Consider the following 24,971-nt stretch of genomic DNA (forward strand, 5'->3'; position numbering starts at 1 on the left):
GCAACACCCCGTGAATCTATGGCAACCATTCATGACACAAGACATGAGAAACAAAGTGCTCTGTAATGTCACAATAAATCACCAGACTCCAGGATACATTTTTAATTATATTTAGTTTTAATAAAAACAAAAGCATTTGCAGCAGTATTTACATATTTAAATAAAACAATTCTTACTGTCAACACATGGCAAAGTAGACAAAATAAATACATTGTATTTATAAATAGGCATAAAATACATGATCTTAGTGTAGAGCCTGTCTTTATAAAAATATAAAACTTCTTTCATTTAAGCTGCAGCCTCTGCAACAACGTAAATGATTTTCATAGAATATAAAAGATTCTGTCCCACATTTTTGTTAGATGTTTCATGATTAGCCGTCTCTCAGCGGTCATTTTGATGCAAAAACAGAATACAGGGCTCCTGTCTGTCCCTCCAGTGGAAAAGAAGTCAGCAGGCCAAAGAGCCTTTGCTTATCGAGCCCCAATCCTCTGGAATAACCTCCCTATGGACATCAGACAGGCTGATTCTGTGGAGGCCTTAAATCCAAACTCAAAACCCGTCTTTCTGCCCTAACTTTCAATTAGTTAGTTATTCTTTTATTATTCGGCTGGTGGGTTGGTCTCAGTCTCAACGTATAATTTAAGCCTCGTAGTCCTGCTGACGAGAATAATATTAATTTTAAAGCTGGGGCGACACTAATCCGACATAAAAAAACTAGAGGTGACGAAGGTCACCAGCTGCGTCGCCTCACGTCACCATTGTCTTGGCCAAAAAGTTGCACTCAAACACACTGCAAAGACTATAGCCGACAGCCGACAGCCGACTACCACGTACGTTCTGCGCCTGCGTGAGATGAAATAACTCTCCACACCAGCAGGCGCCGGTAGTCTGTACTCGTCATTCAAAAAGGGAAACCGGAAGACCGAGGACGGCGGATATACAAGCTGTTGTTATGATACGTTACATGAAACAAAGCGGTGTCTGCCGGCCATTCACACACCACTTTTACTCACCACTTAGCTTAATTCCAGATGTTCATACCGCTGTTGAAGAGGAAAATGAGAAGAGCCGTCTGTGTTTTTCCTCTTGACTTTACTCGTTGGCTTTGTTTCCTCACGTCCGTTTCTCTTCTCGTGCACTGATTCGTTTAAGCCGAACAGCCAATAACAGTGATTTCTCTCAACGACGAGCTCCGCCGCCGATTCGACATGCTGAATCGGCCGAAAAACCTCCGACCTGGGCAGACGGTGGGACACACCGCAAAAACTAGGCTGACAGACGCTAACCGACGGCCCCAAACTGGCTGACGGCCGACTGACGGCTTGGTGTGTCAGGACCTTCACTCGCTTACCAATTTGGCGTTCTCGCTTCCAAAAAACGCAGCCACGTAACTATCCATTCATGAAATGAAATCACACAATTTAGGATCCTCCCTACACTGGGAATATGAACCAACATTAATAGTTTGTAAGAGTGGCATTTAACAACGTAACGGGACGCACAACAGAAGTATTCCTGGTCGGTCGTAAACCAGGGACTTAATAACCGTCTGTTGTTTATGACCTCGCTCTGCCTCTCCTGGCTGTTGGTGCTTTGTTCCACATGACGGACCTCCGTCCTCCAGGAGATTTAGCCTCTCTATAAATTCAGTTCAGTCCAAAGGGGCTTATTGGCATGGGAAACATGCATTTACATTACCAAAGCAACTGTGAACTAAAAACAAAAATCTTGTCCTCTGTCTAGGTTACATGGTGGAGAAGAGGTCGTGTTGCTCAGGCTCTATCTGTTTTTTGTCATATGGATTGTCTGTGTTGTATTTTCATAACGTTGTTACTCTGTACACATGACATCTATTGTCTGTGCGTCCTGAAAGAGGGATCCCTCCTCTGTTGCTCTTCCTGAGGTTTCTTTGATTTCTTTTTCCCTGTTAAAAGGGTATTTTTGGGGAGAGATGAGAGGGTTGTACTCGGTTGTAAAGCCCCCTGAGGCAAATTTGTGAATTTGTGAAATTGGGCTGTACAAATAAATTTGACTTGACTTGAATAAAGCAGACCTGTGGTGTCATGCTTTTTTTAAATTTAAACTCTAACTTTCCATATAAATGAGCTGAAAACAGATCTCTCTAAGGACCATTCAGTTTCAAAGTGCCTCCGTTTTCAAACGGCTACAGAGCACCGCTGCTGTTTTCCTCCACAGTGATGTCGGTCACACCGTGAACCTGCGTGAGCTGCCTGCAGTCCAATGAAGCCAGTAATTTCCTCGGTCCAGGCAGGGTGGGGACGAGGTGCTCCGTCAGAGACACCGAGGCACGGCTGCCAATATCTCTGAGGGTAGACAGGAAATGACAGTGTCAATCACAAAAGAGAGGGATAGGCAAGGTAGTTTAAAAAAAAAAAAAAAAAAAACTCAGCACAATATAAGAAAGTATATGTCCCCTCCTCACCCGTAATGAATCTTTCGAGCAGTTAGGAGGCCCAGTCCTTCCACGTGGAATATCACGTCTTTCAGCACCTGTGGTAGTGGGTTAGTAAATAAAATCTCTACCGCCATCTTCTCCCCCACCACGGCGTTCCCGATGGGCTGTGAGAGAGAACGACGACGAAGTAAGAACACATCATCAGATCAGAATTAAAATCGTAATCTTCTTACCGCTAATATTTCCCCTTTATTTATTCACCTTCATTTTGAGGTTTGGGGTCCTGAGCCGGAAACTGAACTGAGTGGCGAGGACCTGCTGTGTTTCTTTGACCCGGCAGGACAGCGTCAGCATCAGGGCGGCCTGGTCTATCAGATGGTCCTTGTAGTCTTTGTACTCCAACGTCCACTCCACATTCTTCTCTGTAGACAGAAGATGTTAAAAGTGTATTTTCAACTTTTTTAGCTTTATATTAATGTATCGAGTAAAATTGTTAAAGCAATAGTTGGATATGTTCTCTTTCCTGCTGAGAGTTCGATACCACTCCCACATCTGTCCGGTAAATGTAAAGCCACCACCAGCTGCTAGTTAGCTTAGCTTAGCACAAAGACTGCAAACCGTGGGAAACAGCTAGCCTGGCTCCGTCCACAGGTAACAAAATCAGCCAACCTGCACCCCTAAAGGCCTTTGCACACCGGAAATGCGAAATATCGCCTGTGAATCAATCAGATCATATCCCAGTTTTGAGTCACGGATCAGATCAGCAGAAAATAAAAGGGAGCGAATATATCTTTTAGAGATGCCGAGTCACGTTTTTTTTGCCGCAGATACAGATTGCCCATCATCGATGAGCCATATCGGCCGATACAGATCGTTTTTGTTGTTTTTAAATTGAAATGTTATCCTTTTACTTTCTTATTCTCATCTATAATGGTTATTTGCATAAAAACAAACAATTCAAATGATAAGAAAATAAAAGATTGTAGTTTTATTGATAAAAAAAAATAATGGTGTGGGCATTGAGCTGCCATCACTGGAACATCTTCTCAGCACTCGCTGTGTGAGGAGGACATCATAAGCAACAACATAAAAGACATCACACATCCTGGACACCATCTGTTTAAACTCCTCCCATCAGGAAGACGCTTCAAATCAATCCCTTCACGCACAAATAGACTGAAAAACAGCTTCTTTCCAAAAGCTGAACTCTCTCTACTGATCTCAGACATCTCCTCAGCCTGACAAGACTTTTACTGGACTTTTGCTGCTGATGTTTGCACACTCGTTAGCTGTATTTTATCATTATTATCTTGTATTTTTGTACTTATATTGGTCAGATTCAGCACTTTTTAATCACTTTTTAATTTTGGCGAGGAAAAACTGGCATGGCCATTTTCAAAATGGGCCCCTTGACCTCTGAGCATATTTCTTTATGCTAAATGCAGTACCTGTGAGGGTTTCTGGACAATATCTCTCATTGTTTTGTGTTGTTAGTTGATTTCAAATAATAAATACATACATACATTTGCATAAAGCAGTATATTTGTCCACTCCCATGTTGATAAGAGTATTAAATACATGACAAATCTCCCTTGTGTGTACATTCTGAATAGATAAAAAAATGTGTACTTTTAATACAAAGCACCATTTGAGGTTGATGCAACTGCATTTTCGTTATGCTTGCATAATGACAGTAAAGCTCTTAATTGATTGATTGATTGATTGAGTTCTCAAAATGTAGAACTCTTCCTTTAAGCGGGATAAACAGGCATTGTTCCTTGTTACTATTCTTTGCAGTTTGCAGAAGTTTCCACCAAGAAAATACAACCAAAGATGCACTTTTTTAAATTATTTTTGATTGCGATAAACCACCCACCCCGATGAAGAAGCTCCACTCACCCTCGTTGGGCAGCACGTCCACGTCTGTCTTGTCCCTTCTGACTGTGGCCTTGTGGACGCCGGTGTAGTACATGACCGCCACCTGGCTGTGCAGGAGGAGCCTGCGGTGCTCCGAGCTGCTGTTTCGAAACACGATGGTCAGATCTGCATCTTTTCCCATTTCAGGACCTTCGCCCTCCATGGTCACTTCTACGGAGACGTCCTCTGCTGTGGGAGAGGAGTAGGCCTCTGCTTTGGAGCCATAGCTACACGCCGTCTCCACAGCGATGCGTTCCTCCTCTGAGCCTGAGAATGAACAGAAATAAAGTTAATAACGATACGATACGATACAACTTTATTGTCAGTTTGCACTGAAATTCATTTTGCATCCATATGCAGCTCAGTTTGAGAAAAAGTGCACATACAATAGACATACTGTTACCATAGACAGACAGACAAATAAGACCCATCAGACAAAAAAACAAAACACATCACAATTATTCATACATAACCCATTACAAAATTACTAATTAATTCAATAAACGATGCAGCATAAATACCTTGACAGGTTTTTTTGTATCCTGTACTCTAAGTGCATGTGATCTAAGCATTTCAGTGTGCTCATTTTGTCAGATGATACCTTCAGGGTGTTTGTAAAGGTGTGTGATGTCCTCGCGTTCATCAGTGCCGACAGCCTTGGTGCTGATGAAGTGGCCCATCTTCTTTTTCTCACTGTAGATTTGTTTGAAGGTCCCGTCTGTGTTTCTCTGCCAGTAGATTTTATCGCTGTTCACCTGAGAGCGCACAGAGAGACGGAGAGACGGATTTAGAGCAGCTTCTCCCAAACGTTTTATTTCTGGGGACCCACTTTTTAAAAATGACAAAAAATCGCAACCCAATTCACAATAAACCTTATCTGTAAATTGTGAGAAGAACGAATTTGTGCATAAATGGACATCCCAGAACATGTTTACCGCCATTTCTGCATCATGTTATATTATCTTGAATAGGTAAACCAGCCATGTCGAAGAAATATACATTATAAAATCACAACTTCCATGTGTTATTGAAAACATATACACCGGGTTTGGAGAGTTACTATAAAAATGTAATCCAATACAATTACTAATTACCTGTACCCTAATCCAAGTGTCACAATATAAAGGTAATGTAATCTGATTTCTTTTCGTTACTTTTGGATTAGCTCAATACCAAATATGCAAATATAGACGAGAGAAAAGAAACATGCTGAAATTTCTCCATTATATTAGTATGTAAAGCAGATAAGAGGGAAAACATCACAGTACACTGCAAATTCTGCCTTCCAGCTGTGAAAATATTTTCATCATCCAGGGACTCCAATCATTTGGCACATTAGTGTCGCCAGATTTTTAACTTGGAGCAGCAGCAGCAGTGCCAATATAAATTTAATCAAATTAGCCTGCCTGCGTGCCTCCCTTTGTGTTTTTTGACTACAGTGGAAATAATGTGAAGCTTCAAACTATTTGGTACGGCCCTACAAATTTCCCGGCAAAAATAATAATCTTGATGTAAAGTGCTCCAACCATCCTACTTTGTGATTACTTGCGCTGTACCGTGATGTTGTTCCAATTTTCTGCTTTACATACTAAATAATGGTGAAATTTCCACCCAGTGAAAGCATTTTTTTTCACTAACGCCTACCTCTACCTGCCGGCGCCCTCACTAATCTGTTGCGAGACTCGTGTCTTGAAGTGTCGCTATGTGTGCGCATCTGCATTGTAGCCTATATCATTATTTATTTAAAATATATTTTTAAATTATAATCCTGCCAGTAATCCCCAGTTTTACTAAATGTATCAGTAATCTACCTACGTCTTTTTTTTTTTGTAACTGTAACGGACTATAGTTTCCTTTTTTTGTACCCTAATTATGTAACGCCATTCCATGTAATCCGTTAAATACTTTATAAATGAGACCAAATAAATGCATTTAGGGGGCGTTAACAGGCCCTCTGTTTTTTTCCTCTCATCAGTAAAACAAACTGAATGTCCGTTAGCCTTTTCATATTAGATTCAATGTTATAAGTACTGGCTATAATTATCAGAACAATACGAACATTCAGTCATGTGGCGTAAAAGGTGAACTGCAGATATAAATCTTAAATAAAAGAAGATGAAAGAATTTCTGCAAATTTATACACATGGGAGAAGTTTACCTTCAGGGCTTTCTGCCAGAAATCTCCTAAGGTTGAGGCCACAAACCTACTTGGTTAGGTCTAGGAAAAGATCCCTTTTCTGGTCCCATGTGCATCAATTTATTTGGCGTCCCTAATAAAATCTCCTGCGACCCCCCTGTGGGTCTCTACCCAGTCTTTGGGAATCATTGAGTTAAAAAAAAAGGCCTCAACAGATGGGAAACCTCATGCATCATTTGATGTATGCCATATGGTTCATGATCGGTACGCAGTACATGCATAATATAGATCAGTTGTTATATGTGAGGAAAGAGGGTCGTTTTCTCCTGCAACAATTTTGACTCTTCTTTGCAAGTCCTGCAACTTTATGGAAGTATAATACAGAAGTGCTCTTTTAAAAGTAAACTAAATATTCCACAAACCTCGGCGAAGACAAACGGAGTGTCGTGTTTGAAGTAGACGTGACCATTGCGGACAGCAGCAAGAGAAGCAGGGCCACAGCGGAAGGTGCCCATGCTGGTCTCCTGAGGCGTGGCGTCGACAGCTTGCCAGCCTCCGAAGCCCGGGGGCAGGTCAGAACGAGCCATCCAGCAGTCGTTCCACACATGGAAGTTCCTTCAGGGGGAAAGACTCGAAGGTCAGTCTTAATAAACCAGAGACGGCGGAACATGTCACGATGAGGTGGCATCACGATGATGGAGACAGCACATACCAGATAGAGTCGGTGTTGAGGTGATCTATAGGGTCCAGGTTCTCGTCCAGGTATACGTCTGTTGTCAAGGAGACGTCTGTGTCATGAGCTGAGCTGTAGTTGGTCACAGTTCGACTGGGAATGCCTAAACACCGTAAAACTGGAAAGAACATAAGGCATCAGTGAATATCTGTCACACACCTACAGTATAGAACCACACGTCACCTAAACACGTGATAAGAAAAAGACCAATCAGCTGACCTGTATTGAATACGCCAGCGAACACCCAGCACTGTCCATACTTAACGGGGCTGCCGTCGTTATTATGGTATTCCTTCAGGATCTCCACACTTCCACTCCAAACTGTTGGACTAGTTCCACCCCAATAGTCTCCTGACCAGTCTCCCTCCAGGACGCCGCGGTCATCGGGGGAGTTGATCTGCATAAAGAGTTTGAAGTTATAAACTCGGTTCCCAGAAATTATAGAAACCCTGCTGAACAAGACTACGCGGTAACACTTTATAATAATGGTACAAATCATATACTTAAGTAAATCTTAACTAATGCATGACTCAGGATGATTTAATGCATGAATTAATGCAGGATGTATCATGAACTACTGCCGCTCATTACTAAAGATAGGGTCGACGATATTGGAAAGCTAGCAGTTGAGGACCTCAACTCAACAACGCTACCTCATGACAAGTAACCGCGGCAGTGCTACTGCAGGGCTGAGTTTTCTCTTCCATTCTCCAGTAAACATGCGGCGGCGACGCGCTTTGAGTTCAGGCTGGTGCACGCCAAGGGTAGAGTACGAGCAGGGAGGCGGGGAGGCATCTGATTGTTTCTTTCCAAGCGGACCTCGAGGCAGTGATTGGTAGATGTTTTTACAGGATTACAGCAGCTACAGATGACGGCTCTTTCCCGGTCCTTTTTCAGAGCTCATCAGTAATGGATCGCTGTCGGAGTGTAAAGACCATTTCAACCAATATAACAAATAGTGTAGACTGGAGAACATCGTCAACCCTGCCTTTAACAAATGATGAAGTCACTATGACTTTATGTGATTATTTCACACTTAATTTATCATCAGTTAAGGAATGTTAAGAGAAAGACCTTTCTGTCCATTTTGTACCATTTTGCAGTAGTGGTTCAAAAAGGAGAAAACTCCACCAGCTTTAAACCCTACGATGCTACAGACAGGCATCCTGCTGAACTACTGCCGTGATGTGTGGTGATTAGATGTGGTACCGAGCAGGGTTTCTACCGTACTGGTCCCTGTACTATGTCGCACATTATGAAGAGAAATATGAAGGTCGGTATAGATCAGGTGTAGAAAAACAGTCTCACCATGGCTGAGATGACTCGCACCACAGTAACCGGGTCTCCCCAACCAGACGGAGGAGTTCCACTCTTCTCCAGGACATAGACACAAGCAGCAAGAATCCCATCATCAAACTGAAACCAGAACAGAGAAAACACAGGGAGGAGCGGAGGAAGGGAGTCAGTCAGTAAACTCTCTGCTGCTCAGCCTATTCACCGAAAGATCACACAGCCCACTCACCTGTCCATAGTTCCATGTCCGCACTGCAATCTGATTCTCTGTGCCGTAGTACATCCGTCCGATATCATTCAGGACGTATTCCTGCCTCTCGTCTTCAGAGTGCATGAACACCATGTCATCTGACAGAGAACAAGTGAGAGCATCTTTTAAATGGGAAATAACTACTTTTAATTTTTCTGTTTATTTTAGGGCTGTCAAAATTAACATGATAATAACTTAATTTTTTTTTCTGTTTTAAAGCCAGAGTGAAGGTACTGGCATCATATGAAACCAGACAACATAAGCAATCCATTGGTACCAACCATGTCATACTAGGAAAAACTGTTGAGGCCATTTTCAAAGGGGTCCCTTGACCTCTGACCTCCAGGTATGTGAATGTAAATGGGTTCTATGGGTACCCACGAGTCTCCTCTTTACAGACATGTCCACTTTATGATAATCACATGCAGTTTGGGGCAAGTCATAGTCAAGTCAGCACACTGACACACTGACAGCTGTTGTTGCCTGTTGGGCTGCAGTTTGCCATGTTATGATTTGAGCATATTGTTTTATGCTAAATGCAGTACCTGTGAGGGTTTCTGGACAATATCTGTCATTGTTTTGTGTTGTTAATTGATTTCCAATAATAAATATATACATACATTTGCATAAAGCAAGCGTATTTGCCCACTCCCATGTTGATAAGAGTATTAAATACTTGACAAATCTCCCTTTAAGGTGCATTTTGAACAGATACAAAATGTGTGATTAATTTGCGATTAATCTCGATTAACTATGGACAATCGATTGACAGCCCTATTCACAATACAAAGGCCCTGCATTAAGTATCCATTTTTTGGACTGAGTTTGTCTCTCAGTTGTGTCTGTGAAGATTTAGTTTGAATTGTTGTTAAAGGTACTGTTTGTTTTCTTGTTTACGTCTCTGCCTTCTATACATTTTCTTAGAAATGATGGTGAACACTGTTGTGGCCTTGTCGAAATGAAAAGCTTGTTAGATTTACTAGGTACATTTTATATCTTTACTGCAGGGCTATATATACACTGTATTGTAAGGTGTTTCTGTTATTTTGACCACCCCCTGTAGTATACTGTATGAACATATATATATATACATAACATGTATGAGATATCAACCTTGTCTTAGATGCTTTGTTTGTTGTTTACCTTCACACCAGGGGTTGAACAACAGGAAGATATCATTCGCAGGGTCGTGTGTGGAGACAGTCTGGCCGTTTGGACAGTTTGTTTCCACCGTGAGCTGATACCGGCCGATGACCGCCTTAGGGGAGGAATTCACTGACAGCTTCATCCTTTTGTCATCCCGACTCACAACGGCGGCCTCCCAGCGATCGTCCTCCAGCTCCTCCACCAGAGTGATGATTACATGGGTTCCCTTTGACACTGCTGGCTGTGGCCCTGAGACGGAGAGAAGAGAATAACATGTGGAAACTAGTGCTCATACTGTACCATGCCCAAACAGAGGCACAGGCGCCACACAGTTCAATCAATGTGTTTGTTTTTCCAACTCCCTCAAATCTAAACCACACCTGCATTCCTATCTCGTGGGGAATGTTTGAAAAAACAGAAACCAAATAGAAGAACGTACTGTCTTGGCGAGAAATACGCACACATGCACACACATGCACGCACATACAGCATGTCATGACAGCATCTGATTTCAGTGTAGCTGAACTATAATAACAATCTGGCAGTAGTTGCTGTTTGGTGACAGTTGAACAATGCTCATATGACTTTTCCAATGCATGGTGGGTGCGGCACGCCTCTACTAATAGCTCTCTTTTGGTTTTCCATTGGCAAAGTTGTGGTTAGTTCCTGGTATTTTTTTGTTACCACCAAAGTTCCAAGCGAGTTCCAAGCGAGTACTAGAAAGTGGAGTTAAAACACTGCAGACCTCTGATTGGTCAGAGAGAATCGTCACCATTGCGACATCCTGCACAAACTTGTGATTTTTAATTAGTCAAGCTACCGTCAATAGTGACCGCAATTTTTAATTCACTCAACCCAGATTTTTTCAAATTGGCAGCCTATAAAACTACGCCCTACAATTGACAAAGTGCAGACAATCCTGTTTGGTTGGCATTAAAATGATTCAGCGAGTGTTCCGGGGAGTATTACAGTAGGTCTCGGCAGTTTCATGCGGCGATCAGCTGAGAATCCCACCAACACTGAGGGGATACTATCTGCAGTGGAAAACAAAATAGAGAAAAGGACCTGATACCAAAAGTGTGTTGAGTGAAAACTACAGCCCTCCTGATTTATATCCTCAGTGGGTGTGACCTTGTATTCTTTCTTTTGCTGTGTTTACAAATGTCTTAATAGAACAGAGTCAGTAAGCTGCAATTTCACAATGACATGTTTACTTGGACAGACTGACTACTGGTTGTGTGTGACAATAGGAACCTGAAGCTGCCTCCAAAGAAATTAATGCAACAACCACTGTGAAATGTACGAGCCATGCATTGCATTACAACGACAGAGAAGTTGAAGTCTACTTTTGTTAGTGACTTCCTGTCCCTTCCTGTTGCCAGTGCTCGAAGCGGGCCGGTACTCATCGGTACACAGTACCGGTACTTCTTTATTTTACTCCTTGGCGTACCGTGACTTTTTCTTGAGCACCGGCACTACTCACAAGCTGCCGGTACTCTTCTCTGCCCTCTCCGTACCAGGTTCTCTGGGAGATTCATAACGGCGCAGCGTCAGCGTATTTGTGCCGTGCCTCATAAGCTGTACGAACATAAAACTACGTAAGGGAGCATCTGGACGAGCCGAATAATGAAACATTATTTTAACATTTTCTGAATCTGCTCTTTAATGTCAGACATTTCCAGAAGAATGAAATGTTCAGACGAAGGCTGTGATATGCGTAAATAATATTATAATCATTTGACTAGTCATAATAATGGTCCACAATGATGTAACATTGCATAGTTTTAAGTTAAAAAGCTTCACATTTTTTGGAGGGAGGACCCCCAAACCCAATATCTATTAGTATATTTTATTTCAAATTCAGAATTTGTCTCTTTATCCTGCTCTATAATATGTAGGAGCATCCTGACTGGGACACTGCTCCTAAAACCTGAATGATACCCTACTATAGGCTACTAATAACAGGAAAGCACTTTAACTATAAAAGATGCATAGTTCAAGTATAATAATAGCAATAAAATCACAGCTGATTATGACTGAAACAGTATAACATGCTTAAAGAAGTAATGAATAAATAGGAATAGGTGTCAAGAGATTGCTGATACCGGCCGACACACACACACCAACATGTGAATAACAGAGTACTGGCAGGCACTGCCTGTTGTATCAGAATCAGGCTAAAATTCGACATGTGCACAAGCAATATCAAAATAACAGCCAGATTTCCATGAGATTTACTGAGCACATTCACACTCCCAAGAGGGTGAACCCTTAGGCCGCGTTCAGACCTGCGTGGAAAAATTTCATCATTTGAATTTGAGCCAGCAGGGTAGCGAACGCAGGGGGCTCCAGCAGAACAACGGATTCAGGCTGAAAACAGCCCCCTGCCTTGTTTTCAGTCTGAACCGCTGCTTAAAGCAATAGTCTGACATTTTGGGAATAAGCTTCTTTTTTTTTTTTTGCTTTCTTGCATATGACAAGTTCGATGCCACTGTCACATCTGTCCAGTAAATATACGGCTATACAGCCAGGAAGTCACTGCTCCTGGCCATGCAATGATTAGGCTCATACACCCCCCCGTAAAATGTCAACATGGCACACAACATATCTCATACTATACGAGGCAATACATTCATGCTCTCAGGGGGGAGAAGTCTTTTTTTTCTACCTTTACCCCTCAGGAACAACTTTACATTTTCAGCACTGCAACAGGAAAGACTATAAGAATAGCAAAACCGTCCAACGTGCCGCACACTTTCATTCTGTGAGCTGTTGAAATGCACCTCAAAACCACAAGGTCAGAACATTCAGCCGTCTCAATGACAGCTTTCACTTGAAATTTAAAAACAGCACGTCATAGTTTTAGATTGGGCTGTGATTTGCTTCATACCATGGAGCTCACATGTCCGATTACAGTGTTTGGACTGAATGCAGGATACTGTACGAACGGTTGAAAACAGTTTGAAGTTTGATTATAAACAGAGAAATGGCACCTTCCTGTTAAACTGTTTTGAAGTGAAATATCCACCATTTGGAGAGTGGTGGCATGATTCTCAAAAGACTAAAAACTGGCATTATATCTGCGGCTGCTACTGTCCTCCTGCTGATAGAGCGCTGCGGGGATGACGCATTTTTGTAGATCAAAGTTAGCATCGCAAAAAGCCAATTTTAAATTATTGCAGAAAATAAGCTCTGAGGCAAACAAACGTTTATGATTCTTACATGTTTTGTTTCATGAGATAATCTCCACAAATGAACACCACGTTTATGATTTTTGAAGCGTAAATGCAATGGCCAGAAGTAAAAAGCTAATGTTAGGCGATAAACGAACTACACCACGGTCGCATGACTTCACCTTGCCACCACTAAGCTAAAGGTGGACTAGTGTTCAGTGTGATGACGTTAGTAGTCTCATTTAACCACTTCTTAGCATCCGCCTTTTTTAGGAAATGTACAGTAAGAGCTTCAAGTTTCTCTAGTGGGGTTTTTACTGACGTATTGTTATGTTGTAGAACAAAACGTTAAAATCTCTTCAGCTTGTGTTAACCACAGACTTAATTCAGGCATCTAACCAATCAAATTTGAGACATGGAAACCAGAAGTGCAAAAGTGCTAAGGCCCTGATCAGCCTGGGGCAGCTTTTGGTAATTGTTTACAATGATAGTGAAGCGTTTTGCATGCTGCTTTTGCATTGCTGTGTGCCTCGCGTCTTTGCAGGCGTGCCCTGAACGGCTCGAGTTCGAAGAAATTCAAATCAGAGCGGAAAAGCGCCCAATGTCATAAGCGTTTTTTCTCAATGTGGTGACTTTTTCTGGATACCTGGAGCTATGTAAGGGATAATGTACAGCGAGCCGGTGATAGTTGTGAAAGAATCCCCAGCAGGGTGATGCTGCAACCCGACACATAGCCCTGAAGGGATTCTTTCACAACAATGACCCGCTAGCTGTACATTATCCCGCTTATTACACGGCTATTTACTTAATAAATCAACAATTTGACACATAAACGGTCCACCAGAGTCCGACATCAGAACTGCGCCCATAGCAACGGTCTGCTATAGAGAAATAGTAGACCGTAGAATGCCGTGATTAACCAATCAGAATTGAGTATTCAACAACGCCGTGTAATAAATGACTTTACCAAGTGTAGTTACCATGATCTGAACACAAAACAGCTAATTAGTGCGGTACTTGAGAAGTTATTTTCATTCATTTAAACTGTACCTTTAAGTAACTATTAACCATTAGGTATCATACAGGTCATGGTTTGTGTTAAGCTAATTTTATCACTCATTCAGTGGTTGACCGAAAAAACACTAAGTCTGATCGGGCAACAAAACGTCAGTGCGGTGCGCCTCCTGCTCAGGCCCTGACTTATTACCCTTACTTATTTACAGGTTTTAGGACTCTGTTGCTGGTATCAGAGATGGCTTTTTAAGATTATTGGATGATTATTCATGATCAGTATTTTTGTTATCACATCACATTGTGGCGTTAATAGGTTGCAACAATACAGTTTTTCTCTCAAGGAAACAGAGAATATCATTTGGAAAAAATAAATGATTGCCATTATTTTTGGTTACTCTATTTGCCAAATAGCAACCATTCATTAAACCGCGGCATGTTTCCTTGGTGTTAAGCGATGAACATTTTCATCCCTGATATGGATGCACTGTCTTTGTGTAAAAGAGACATTTTAATTATAATCTTCAAGCTTCACTTGTTATCACACGCAGATTTAATTGTAGGATCTATATTGGTCTGTGTCCTCTCTGCCTTACAGTACTCAACACAATGAGAGAGGGAGAGCAGACACGGCTGGCAGCATCGACGCTGAATCGTCAGCAGACTGGATTTTTAGTTAGAGCAGGACTGAGGACTCCGCATCCGTAAAACTCTCCCCGGAGCATAGCAACCAGAACGGTTACCATAGCAATAGTAACCAAAACTCTCTCTCCCTCCCTCCTTCCTCTCTCTCTCTTCCTCCCTATCTATCTATCTATAAATCTATTTATCTCACACACAAATTCAACAAAATCTAAATGCTCCACACACACGAGCAGCCAAATTAAAACACCAGCGTAAAAAAGCAAAACTTCTTTCTTGTACATCTTGTTTCCTCCCACAGCTGTCAACCCATCATCACCTTCCTCTCTCTCCTGTGACCGCCAAGAGAGAGGGGGAAGTCTTAAATCATTATGTGCAGCTCTGCAGAGGGTTTAACGGAGGGTGAGGCTGGATTGCGTCCATCCAGTTTCACACTTGGCCTCTTAAGATCAGAGGCCAGTCATGTGAGAAATTCATATCACTTTAATTATTATTCCTAAGCACAGCTGTTGCTTTTGGAATCATAGTCTATTTTGTTGTTGTGAAAGTCTCCGTCTTTATAGTGTGAAACAGGAAAACACCTTATGGATTGTAGTATGAAAACTGATGCGCTGTAATTTGTATATAATCCACGTCATGGTGAGCCAGGATGTGCAGGGCTGCTAAGGAAGTCAGGTGACGTAGTATAAAGAGCGACAAAGTCTGCGTAGGGAGGAGGTCGGGCTGGATGGCTGGGTCAAAATAACTTGTGACTTTCACTCGGGAGACTTTTGTTACGTAACTTACGTACTTAACTACCTGTGTGTGTCAACGTAACAAACGTATTTATTTTACGTAACAGACATAGGCTACTTATTTTAACCCAAACCACAATCTTTCCTAAACCTAACTTTGTTTTGTGGCCTAAACAGGTTCTGCACTGCAGGGGCTTGCACAAGAGCACTGATCGCTTGTGCTGCAAGACACTTGTAGGAGAATGCACGAAAAATGAAAAATAACTTCATATCATACGAGCTGTTGTATGAGCAGGGTGCAATTTGCCGGGGTTATGGGGTGGATTATTTCCCCCACCTCTGATCTATATATCCCTGCCTCTGCTGAATTATTTTTATTCCTGATGTGGATAAATGTGTCCCACCCCTCATAGTGATTAATGCTACTTCACCAACAGACCATATAAAATACCTCAAATAAAACTACTATTTATAATATATCTAAGTAAAGCGCTGCAACGTGAGAACAGTCAATAGTGGAAACAACTCTCAGTAAACGGAACAGGTGGTTGCGTCCTTCCCTGCCCGGAGATTTGCAGAGAGAGAAGTGATTTAAAGAAGGGCCGACATACCACAGATGACCCCTCCACAGGAAAGCAGAAAGAGAAGACAGAAGTCTGTCATCAAAGCAGATTTCTTAGTCTGACAGTAGGCCAAGACTGTAGCCTATTTATTTTTATGTTGAGATTATTTTCTAAATGTTGAAGTTTATGAATAAGTGTTTTGAGATGATCACATCCCCTGTGTGTCCGATTGTTTGCATGATGAATGGGCAAGGCAAGAGAGTGAAGATATCGCGCTACTTGCTGAATTAAATTTAAAACTAGAATTACCGCCTCAAGGTCGTATGCCTCCGCCAACCAGTCAAGTTGCAGTTTACATCCATGGCTGTCCAAAATGTCATCCCTTTATCCTCTTAGATATTTGTGTCCATAATTAACATTCTGGAGTTATGGCCAAAAACGTGTTCTGTGAATCTAATCAGTTCATCCTTGAGTCCATGTGGACGTTTGTGCCAAATTTGAAGAAATTCCCTCCAGGCGTTCCTGAGATATCACGTTCAGGAGAACGGTACGGACGGACGGACTGACAACCTGAAAACATAATGCCTCCGGCGGCAGCTTTCTCCAGCGTGGAGGCATAGAAAAGGACTAAAATATTCCCTGTAAATGCAGTGGTTAAGTTCAAGTTCCGAAATTGTTTTATTAAAGTTCTTAATGAGGCTATTCTATAAATGTTACTTCAACAGCTGCAAGAAATAGTCCAACAGGCTTCATCGACTAGATAGGCCCATTGTGTGGTTCTTGATTTATTTTCAAATTCCCAATCAACCATCAGCACACTGTTTCCATCGGGGACTAACCTGTTTTGAGTTCAAGGTGAAGTGTGTCAGTGGCGGGGCTGAAGGGTCGAGAGAGGGTAATCCACATCTGGAAAGTCTGTCCTCTGCGAATAATAAAGTTGTCACTTTGGTAGAGGTCGGTGTGATGCTCGGTACGGTTCTCTCCTGATTTACTTTTCATCAGGTCAATTGATTTCACGTTCAGGAGGAGTTCTGTGAAATACAAAAACAAACAATGAGGGTGAAGTCTATCCGGCATTCACTTTGTTTGATAAATAACACAGCTGTGAGCTCTGTGAGATGCCAGTTACCATCAAGCTCGCTTTCACCAGTCGCAGGCTTCTCGCCATTTATCCCGTTGTCCTTATTGGGCTCTTCAGTCCCTGTGACCACAGTGTCCGTAATGTCATCTCCATCTGGCTGGGGACAGCAGCACGGGCAGACCTTACTCAGCCACCTCCGACACGCATTTTCTTCCTCAGGATTGTTTTCCTCTGGCTCTTCGTTTCCTTCATCAGAGTCTTCCCACAATCCGAGAGTGACAGTTGGATACCGACCCACTGCAGATCTGTCCCTGATTGATCGCTTCTCTAAAGGCATCCTGAGGAAAACGGTGAACACAATGAGGCAATCTAGGGCTTTGTCATTGATTATGCATCGGTCTCCTAAAGGACAACTCCGTTTTTATACGTGCAGCTCAAAAGGTTGTCTTCTTTAATAGCGGTTAAAGTCTTCACACTTAATGACTGCTGTGCATATTTGATTAAAACTACTACACTAAGCTAATCTTTAAGTTCATTCTCTCTTCCTCATTTAGAGGAAGAAATAGGTTTTTCATACAACTAGGCTGAGATTGACAGTGAGACATTTTTTCATTTGAGTCCTTCATGTGTCGTCGATGAATATCACAAAACAAGCACATCATGTTAAAATGAAACACTATAAGATTGATGTGCTACATCAAGAGTGACAGAGAAATGATTAACTTGTGTATGCACAAAAACCTCAAGCTATGGATTTATTACAGTGACTCAACAGCTGTCGTGTCAAACACCCCTGTTATATGAACACCATCCATCATGTTCCAGCATGTACATTTAACACTAGTAATTATGTAAAAGTGGATGTTGTTACAATAATGTTTTAACACAATTAAACTGTCAGTGTTTTAGTCGGTTTGGTGAATTTAGCCTTTGTTCTACCACTTGGTAAGAAGCTTGACGTTTCAACCATTTATCCTTTACTTTTAGTCATAATTTTTAACCATTTATTCAGAATTTGTAGCTATATTTCAACCATTTCTCCACAAGTTTTAGCTATTTCAGCTGTTTATCTATTAGGCTACCATTAGCTATCTACAGTATTTCAACCATTTATCAATTACGTTTATCAATAAATTAAGTATATATTAAAAAAAAAAAAAAAAAAAAAAATAGTATGCTTGCCTATTGCACATGAATGAGTAAAATATTATTATAAAAATAATTATTTGATTAATACAAATGATATACAATATGATGACAAATGATTACAACCACTGCACATAAAGAGAGAAAAAAAACATTGTAAAAATAATGATTTGATAAATAAATACAACCACTGCACATAAATAGAAAGAGAAAAAAAACATTATTGTAAAAATAATGATTTGATTGATAATTAAAAAACACTGTACATAGAGTAAAAATATTATAAAAAATAATAATTTTATTAATAATTACCACCACTACACAAAGAGTAAAAATATTATAAAAAATAATAATTTTATTAATAATTACCACCACTACACAAAGAGTAAAAATATTATAAAAAATAATGATTTGATTAATAATTACCATCACTGCACATAATTAGAGAAAAAATATTATAAAAAATAATGATTTGATGAATTATTGCCACTGCACATAGAGTACAAAATATTATACATTTCCTGAACTTATTTGTCTTTTTCACTTAATCATTATATCCACATTACTGATGGTTATTTATGAAAAATCTCATTGTGTAAATAAACCATAAAACCCTTAATCCTACAACATCGCCGCAATTATTGATATTGTGAAATTTAGTCAAAAATATTGTTATTCTCTCCATATCGCCCAGCTCTGATCGGTACCCAACATGCCGGCAAAAACAGCCATTGTCAGAAGTCACGTGACTGCATCTATAGTGTCACATATCTATCTATCTATATCTATATATCCCTCTTCTTGCCTGTTCATTTAGAGATATAAAGTATGGATTCAGTCAAATGCAAACTCTACTGTACAAATATTTTGATGAGGAACTGATTTGCATGAAAAAATATTTTTTCATAACTAATTGGATCCACTAATATTGCTGCTAAACACACAACCATCTGGAATTGTTCATGTTATTTCTGCACACACACACAGAGAGAGAATCATCCCTGGTGGCATCAAGCAGGAGGCTGCTTTCACTCTGTGACAGCATCAGGACACATCTGGAGCTGATTCACTGATGCTGAATTACAATGTGATTTATTAAGTCAGTGGAAGCATCCAGGAGGTTTTCTGGGGAGGTAGAGTAGATACGTGAACGGATTCACAACTGGGCTATGAAACACATTTTGTTTCAAGATCAAAACGCCACTAAATAGATTAAAGTCATAATTTCTCTGAGAATTGAAGAATCCAAGAAAAAATGAATGAAATGAATTCTGCGAAACTTAAGCCGGACAACTGAGGCGACAAATCCTCCTATTTCCCTCCCATTTGCTGTCTCTACTCATGTTTCTCACCTCTGACTTGAGTTGCATCCTTCAGCATTCCAGCTTTCTAGAAATGCAACAAAAGCCCTAAAACCCCCCCACACACTCACTTTACATTCCTCGGAAACCGTGACTGTTATGTGGCAACCAAACAGGCTCCGATGAAGCAATAGCAGGACTGCCAATGAGTTTGCTCCTTATTCATATTCATATGCCAATGAAGTTGAGACAGTGAGTACACTAAATCACAGACAGACATTAGTAGGTGAGGGAACGCCTCCTGGATTCCCCAGGACTTACTGCTGACAGACGAGGCTAACCAAACTATGTGCAGGACATACTGTAAATCCATAACTACCTGATAAACATGCTACTGTATGCACATTAGGGGATAACTTCAGGTTCTCTCTCTCTGGAATATGCACCAACATTAACGGTTTGTAAAAGTGTCATTTAACAATGTACGAGACCTACAACAGAAGTAATCCTGGCCCGTTTTAAAACACAGTATAGCGTATCGTCCATTGTAAATAAATAGAAGATATTCCAACAATGTAATCCATTAAATCAAACTTCAGGATGCAAAAGTAGCTGACTACATGTAGGCTGCTGCAGAAGTAAAGGTGTAAGATAACGGTCTCGTCTGCCGGCTTTTTCCTGCTCCAAACTAGCGTTATGCTATCAGCCTTTAGAAATCCACTTCTACATGACCTCTACATGTCACTAATGCAATTTCATCTGAAAGTCCCCACAGTGATTATAACTGGGACGCCTCAGTAGGTTGTGAAAGTTTACTGCAGGGCGGGAACTCACAAACTGTTTATATAAGTGAAAATGAAATCCACCACAGCTCCTGCCTCAGTGCCAAAAGGATGAATATAGTAGAGGAGAAATCCTGCGTGCTCCATATGGTTGAGATTACAGTCTGCTCGCAGGGTATCTCACATCCAACAAATAAAGAGACACACCCACACAGATCAACAAAACCCTCTCACTGCATCCAAATAAAATGTAAAATAAACTAACACAGTGAGACGAGGAGGTGTAACGGTGAGAGCGACATGTTGTGGACGATTCCCTCTGCTTCATCATCCGCTGTGTTACATCCTCACTACTCACTGCAGATTTTCTGTCTGCATCCAACATGTTGAATCATATGTGCAGATCTAGAAAGTCTGGTTAAAAGTCAAATGAAGTTGGTCTAAGTTCTCTCCCATGATGTCAGCAGCAGACATAACTCCCATGTGCTCTTCATCAAAGTTGGATATCTTCCTCGAGGAGGGTGCTGATCCAGTGATCATCCCTCGGCTACACTCATGACCAGATCACTCATTTTCAACCACAGCGAGGGACTTTCACCGATGACGTCAGAATTAAAGAAAGCTTTCACAGGGCTCAATTTAACACACAAACGCTGACTTTGTATTTGACCCCTGAGACAAGTAATGTCAAAGTTCACGCAATAATAACGCGTTGATTCGTTTTAACGCCACTAATTTCTTTAACGCATTAATGCAATCAATCTTTCGGAGGTTGTAAAGCTAGAGTGAAGATACTGGCATCTTATGAAACTAGAAAACATAATGAATCCATTGGTACCAACCATGTCGTACTAGCTTGTCACGAAGGAGACTAAATAACACTCCAAACTTACACTTCATTTTTTAGTGAGGAAAAACTGGCATGGCCAATTTCACTACATGCACTACATTTATCTGACAGCTTTAGATACTTTGCAGATTCAAAATATTAATCAACTAATAAATGATGATGTATTATTATAGATTAATCTACCCAGCAGTATACTGTATAAAGTAGTTAAAATTAGCGCCACCTTTACCAACTTCAACATTAAGTGATAATTACACATTAATGCATCACTAATATATTCTTTAGGGCTGTCAAAGTTAATTCCATCATAACGCAAATTCGTTTTAACGCCACTAATTTCTTTAATGCATTAACGAAACTTGCGTTTTTTAGGTTTTAGCGGGCTCAGTTTTAAAGCTAGAGTGAAGATACTGGCATCATATGACACTATAAAACCTGATGAATCCATCGGTACCAACCATGTCATACTAGCTTGTCGGGAAGGAGGCTAAGTTAAGCTAAATTTTGGCAGGGAAAAACTGGCATGGCCATTTTCAAAGGGGTCCCTTGACCTCTGACCTCCAGATATGTGAATGTAAATGGGTTCTATGGGTACCCACGAGTCTCCCCTTTACAGACATGCCCACTTTATGATAATCACATGCAGTTTGGGGCAAGTCATAGTCAAGTCAGCTATACTGACACACTGACAGCTGTTGTTGCCTGTTGGGCTGCAGTTTGCCATGTTATGATTTGAGCATATTGTTTTATGCTAAATGCAGTACCTGTGAGGGTTTCTGGACAATATTTGTCATTGTTTTGTGTTGTTAATTGATTTTCAATAATAAATATATACATACATTTGCATAAAGCAGCATATTTGTCCACTCCCATGTTGATAAGAGTATTAAATACTTGACAAATCTCCCTTTAGGGTACATTTTGAACAGATAAAACATGTGCGATTAATCGCAATTGACTATGGACAATCATGCGATTAACTATTTTAATTGATTTACAGCCATAGTTTTGTCCCTTTCACATCTGACAGTATCACTTTATTATGCTGGTTAACTACACTCCATTAGACCAGATGTGGCAGCTGTTGGACAACTTGCTTGGAGTCACATGTTATATACAGTGATATATATTTATGAGAGGAAAGGATGCCTTCCAGTCACATCATGGAATGTAAAACAATTAAATAATATATGTCATGACATGCAGTTGTGAGTGAAGAATGTAAATCCATTCAGGAACAGATCGACATTAAAAACACAGTCTTGTTAATCATGCATGAAATGGCACTCAGTGAACTTTTAGACTATTATTTGCATAATCACGGCCTGACGGCAAAGCAGCAACACTTTGTCTCCCTTTCCTATAAATCAAGTGAATTACTTTGGCATGAAATCTGAGAGTCCTCTGAACAGGGAGAGAAGTATGAATTTGTTAAGTCACAAATTAAAGCCCTCTATCTATCAGCAGACAGATGTACATGTGAAACAGCTGGTTCAAACTCACGCAGTTCAGTGGCAGAAGAAAATGAGACAACTCAGACCGGAGGCAGAAATCTTCTTGTCTTCTTGTTGTCTTTGTGTTTTCACAGACTACATGTTCAGACCTCCTTTAAATACTTGTGAGCTCAGACAGTGAGGTCACGCCTTCCTGCTGCACCGGCAGCAGTCGGGTCACTTATTCTGCCAAAAACAATAAATGAAATCATTTATAGGCCGCGAGCCAAACAACCACTGATGCTTAGATTTAATCCATAATATGAAGCAACAGAAGTGTGATTTTATTATATTCATTATTTATTATATCTCCTAATAATTATATAATTATCATTAACCTCCAACATGTAGAGTAACGGTAAATAATGAGGGCTATTAAACCATTAAGGGAAGACACTACAGGTGAATAGGGTAAAAAAAAAAAACTAATAGATATTACCATGAAACTTCCCCAGTTAATTACTGATATTAAGGCAATTGTTATTTGTATTACAAGTTTTCCTATATTTATTTATTTATTATTCTTCCTTTTATTTATTTATTATTCTGCCTTTTATATATTTATTTATTTTCTTTCCCGTTGCATAAAAATATTGTTTTGGGATTTATGACTTTGTTATGGCATGTTCTCTGGCTTATTCATTGATATTGTATGACGAATCTAGTCTGTATCTTGGAGACGGGGTACATGTCGGTCTATAAATAAAAAAGTTAAAAAAAAAAAAAAAAAAATGATGAAATGTTCTGTTTAAATATGCAAATGATGAATGATCTTATTAAATATTTGCATACATTTCCGGAACAGAAATCTGAACATTGGATAAAGCCAGGTTCAAAATTCTTGTTTCTTTTTGTCGACACATTAGAGTCTATTTCTGTTTATCACTCCATAAATCAGAAAATACTGTCAATTAAAAAAAAATCTATTTTTGCCATGTTTTTATGAATAAAATGTTGTATAAATAAGGCTATGAATGAAATATGAACAAATCCCTCTGTAAAAACCTGCAGAATATAAATGGGAATAAAACTGGGAAGTTTGGTGGATGTAAGAGCTGCTGAAGTTTAGATTTCTGACTCAGAGTCTGCGACAAAACTCGTTTAAAGATATGGATTGTAAAATTCCCTACATTTTGCACAAGCTGCAACACATTCTCGTCCCAACTCGTCACATACTGCCGCTTTCCCCTTGGCGTCTCCTTAGGTTTACATGTAGGAACGCTAAAGTGAAACTTAACACAAGGGACTCAAACAGTCGTCTCCTGGATGAAAGCCTTGTGTTTGTTCCTTTAGTGTGTCTTTTCACTCTTTAAACTACATCACCACAGTCACTCCCGGCTCACTTTCTCTGTGTTTACTGTTGCCGCGAATGGGGTTACATTGAAGTTAATGGAAAGCCCGGTGCGTCTCATACTAGTGCTAAAGGGTCGTGTCTGGAAGGGAGCCCACAAATTACAAAATATGATATTAGATTTGCAAAAACTCTTGCGAGACTTTAGGGGTATTTGACGCCCTGGGAATGAGAACGGGCTGTTTTGCAAGCCACTACAGGTGAATATAGTTTTTAACTAATAAATATCACCATGAAACTTCCCCAGTTGATTACTGACATTAAAACAATTATTGTTTGTATTACAAGTTTTCTGAAAATGTTATGTTTAAATATGCTAATGAGGCATTATCTAATGGTAACTTTTGGTGAATTTAGGAGAAATCTACAGAAGCAAATAGAAAAAGTAGTAAAATACACACTTAAATGTGTATTTTGGATGTTTTCTGTCACGTATAGTTAAAACAATACAATCATATAATATAATATGGAACAGTGGAAGAGAAAAAGAGAGCTAGTAAATATCTATAAAGATAAAATAAATCAATGTGCATCTTTCTCAGCAGACATTTTGACTTGTCATAGTAGGAAACGCTCAGGTGTACTAATGACATAAAAATGTGACTGTACTCCTTATTTAAATATCTCAGTGAGTCATGAGGCAGAATACACAATGACCAGGTATCACTGATTTCATCACTTACACCTGTGATTTTCCTACTGTGACATGTCACAATGTCGACATCCGTCATACATCAAAATGACAGTTTACCCACCCACCCAGTGTGTGTGGGAGGGCCCACTCCTTGTTCACAGGAAAGTCTGACACTGTAACGTACAATAGATAAGATGTTGAGTGATCCACACTGACTGGTTGAGTCGGATTTCTCAACTGTGTGACGAGTCAACTCTGAACAACCGCAGGTGGATTCTATAGTGCATAATTTAGAGGGATACTGTACAAGTGTCA

The 24,971-nt window shown here is 40.3% G+C and overlaps 1 protein-coding gene across 1 annotated transcript; it reads right to left on the minus strand.

Annotated features, from left to right (window-relative positions):
* Positions 1-90: 90 nt before the first annotated feature.
* LOC141768110 (protein-glutamine gamma-glutamyltransferase K-like) lies at positions 91-22,771 on the minus strand. Its single transcript, XM_074636064.1, has 15 exons — positions 22,682-22,771; positions 17,148-17,437; positions 16,858-17,049; positions 9,893-10,144; positions 8,729-8,847; positions 8,515-8,622; positions 7,426-7,603; positions 7,186-7,324; positions 6,896-7,088; positions 4,938-5,091; positions 4,319-4,603; positions 2,681-2,841; positions 2,447-2,583; positions 1,993-2,327; positions 91-1,738 (listed from the first exon to the last, which is right to left on the minus strand). The coding sequence occupies exons 2-14, from the start codon at positions 17,434-17,436 to the stop codon at positions 2,168-2,170; spliced, it is 2,367 nt and encodes a 788-aa protein (XP_074492165.1). The 5' UTR covers position 17,437; positions 22,682-22,771; the 3' UTR covers positions 91-1,738; positions 1,993-2,167.
* Positions 22,772-24,971: the final 2,200 nt, after the last annotated feature.

The sequence above is a fragment of the Sebastes fasciatus genome, chromosome 5 (genome assembly GCF_043250625.1).
Source record: "Sebastes fasciatus isolate fSebFas1 chromosome 5, fSebFas1.pri, whole genome shotgun sequence".
Classification (NCBI taxonomy): domain Eukaryota; kingdom Metazoa; phylum Chordata; class Actinopteri; order Perciformes; family Sebastidae; genus Sebastes; species Sebastes fasciatus.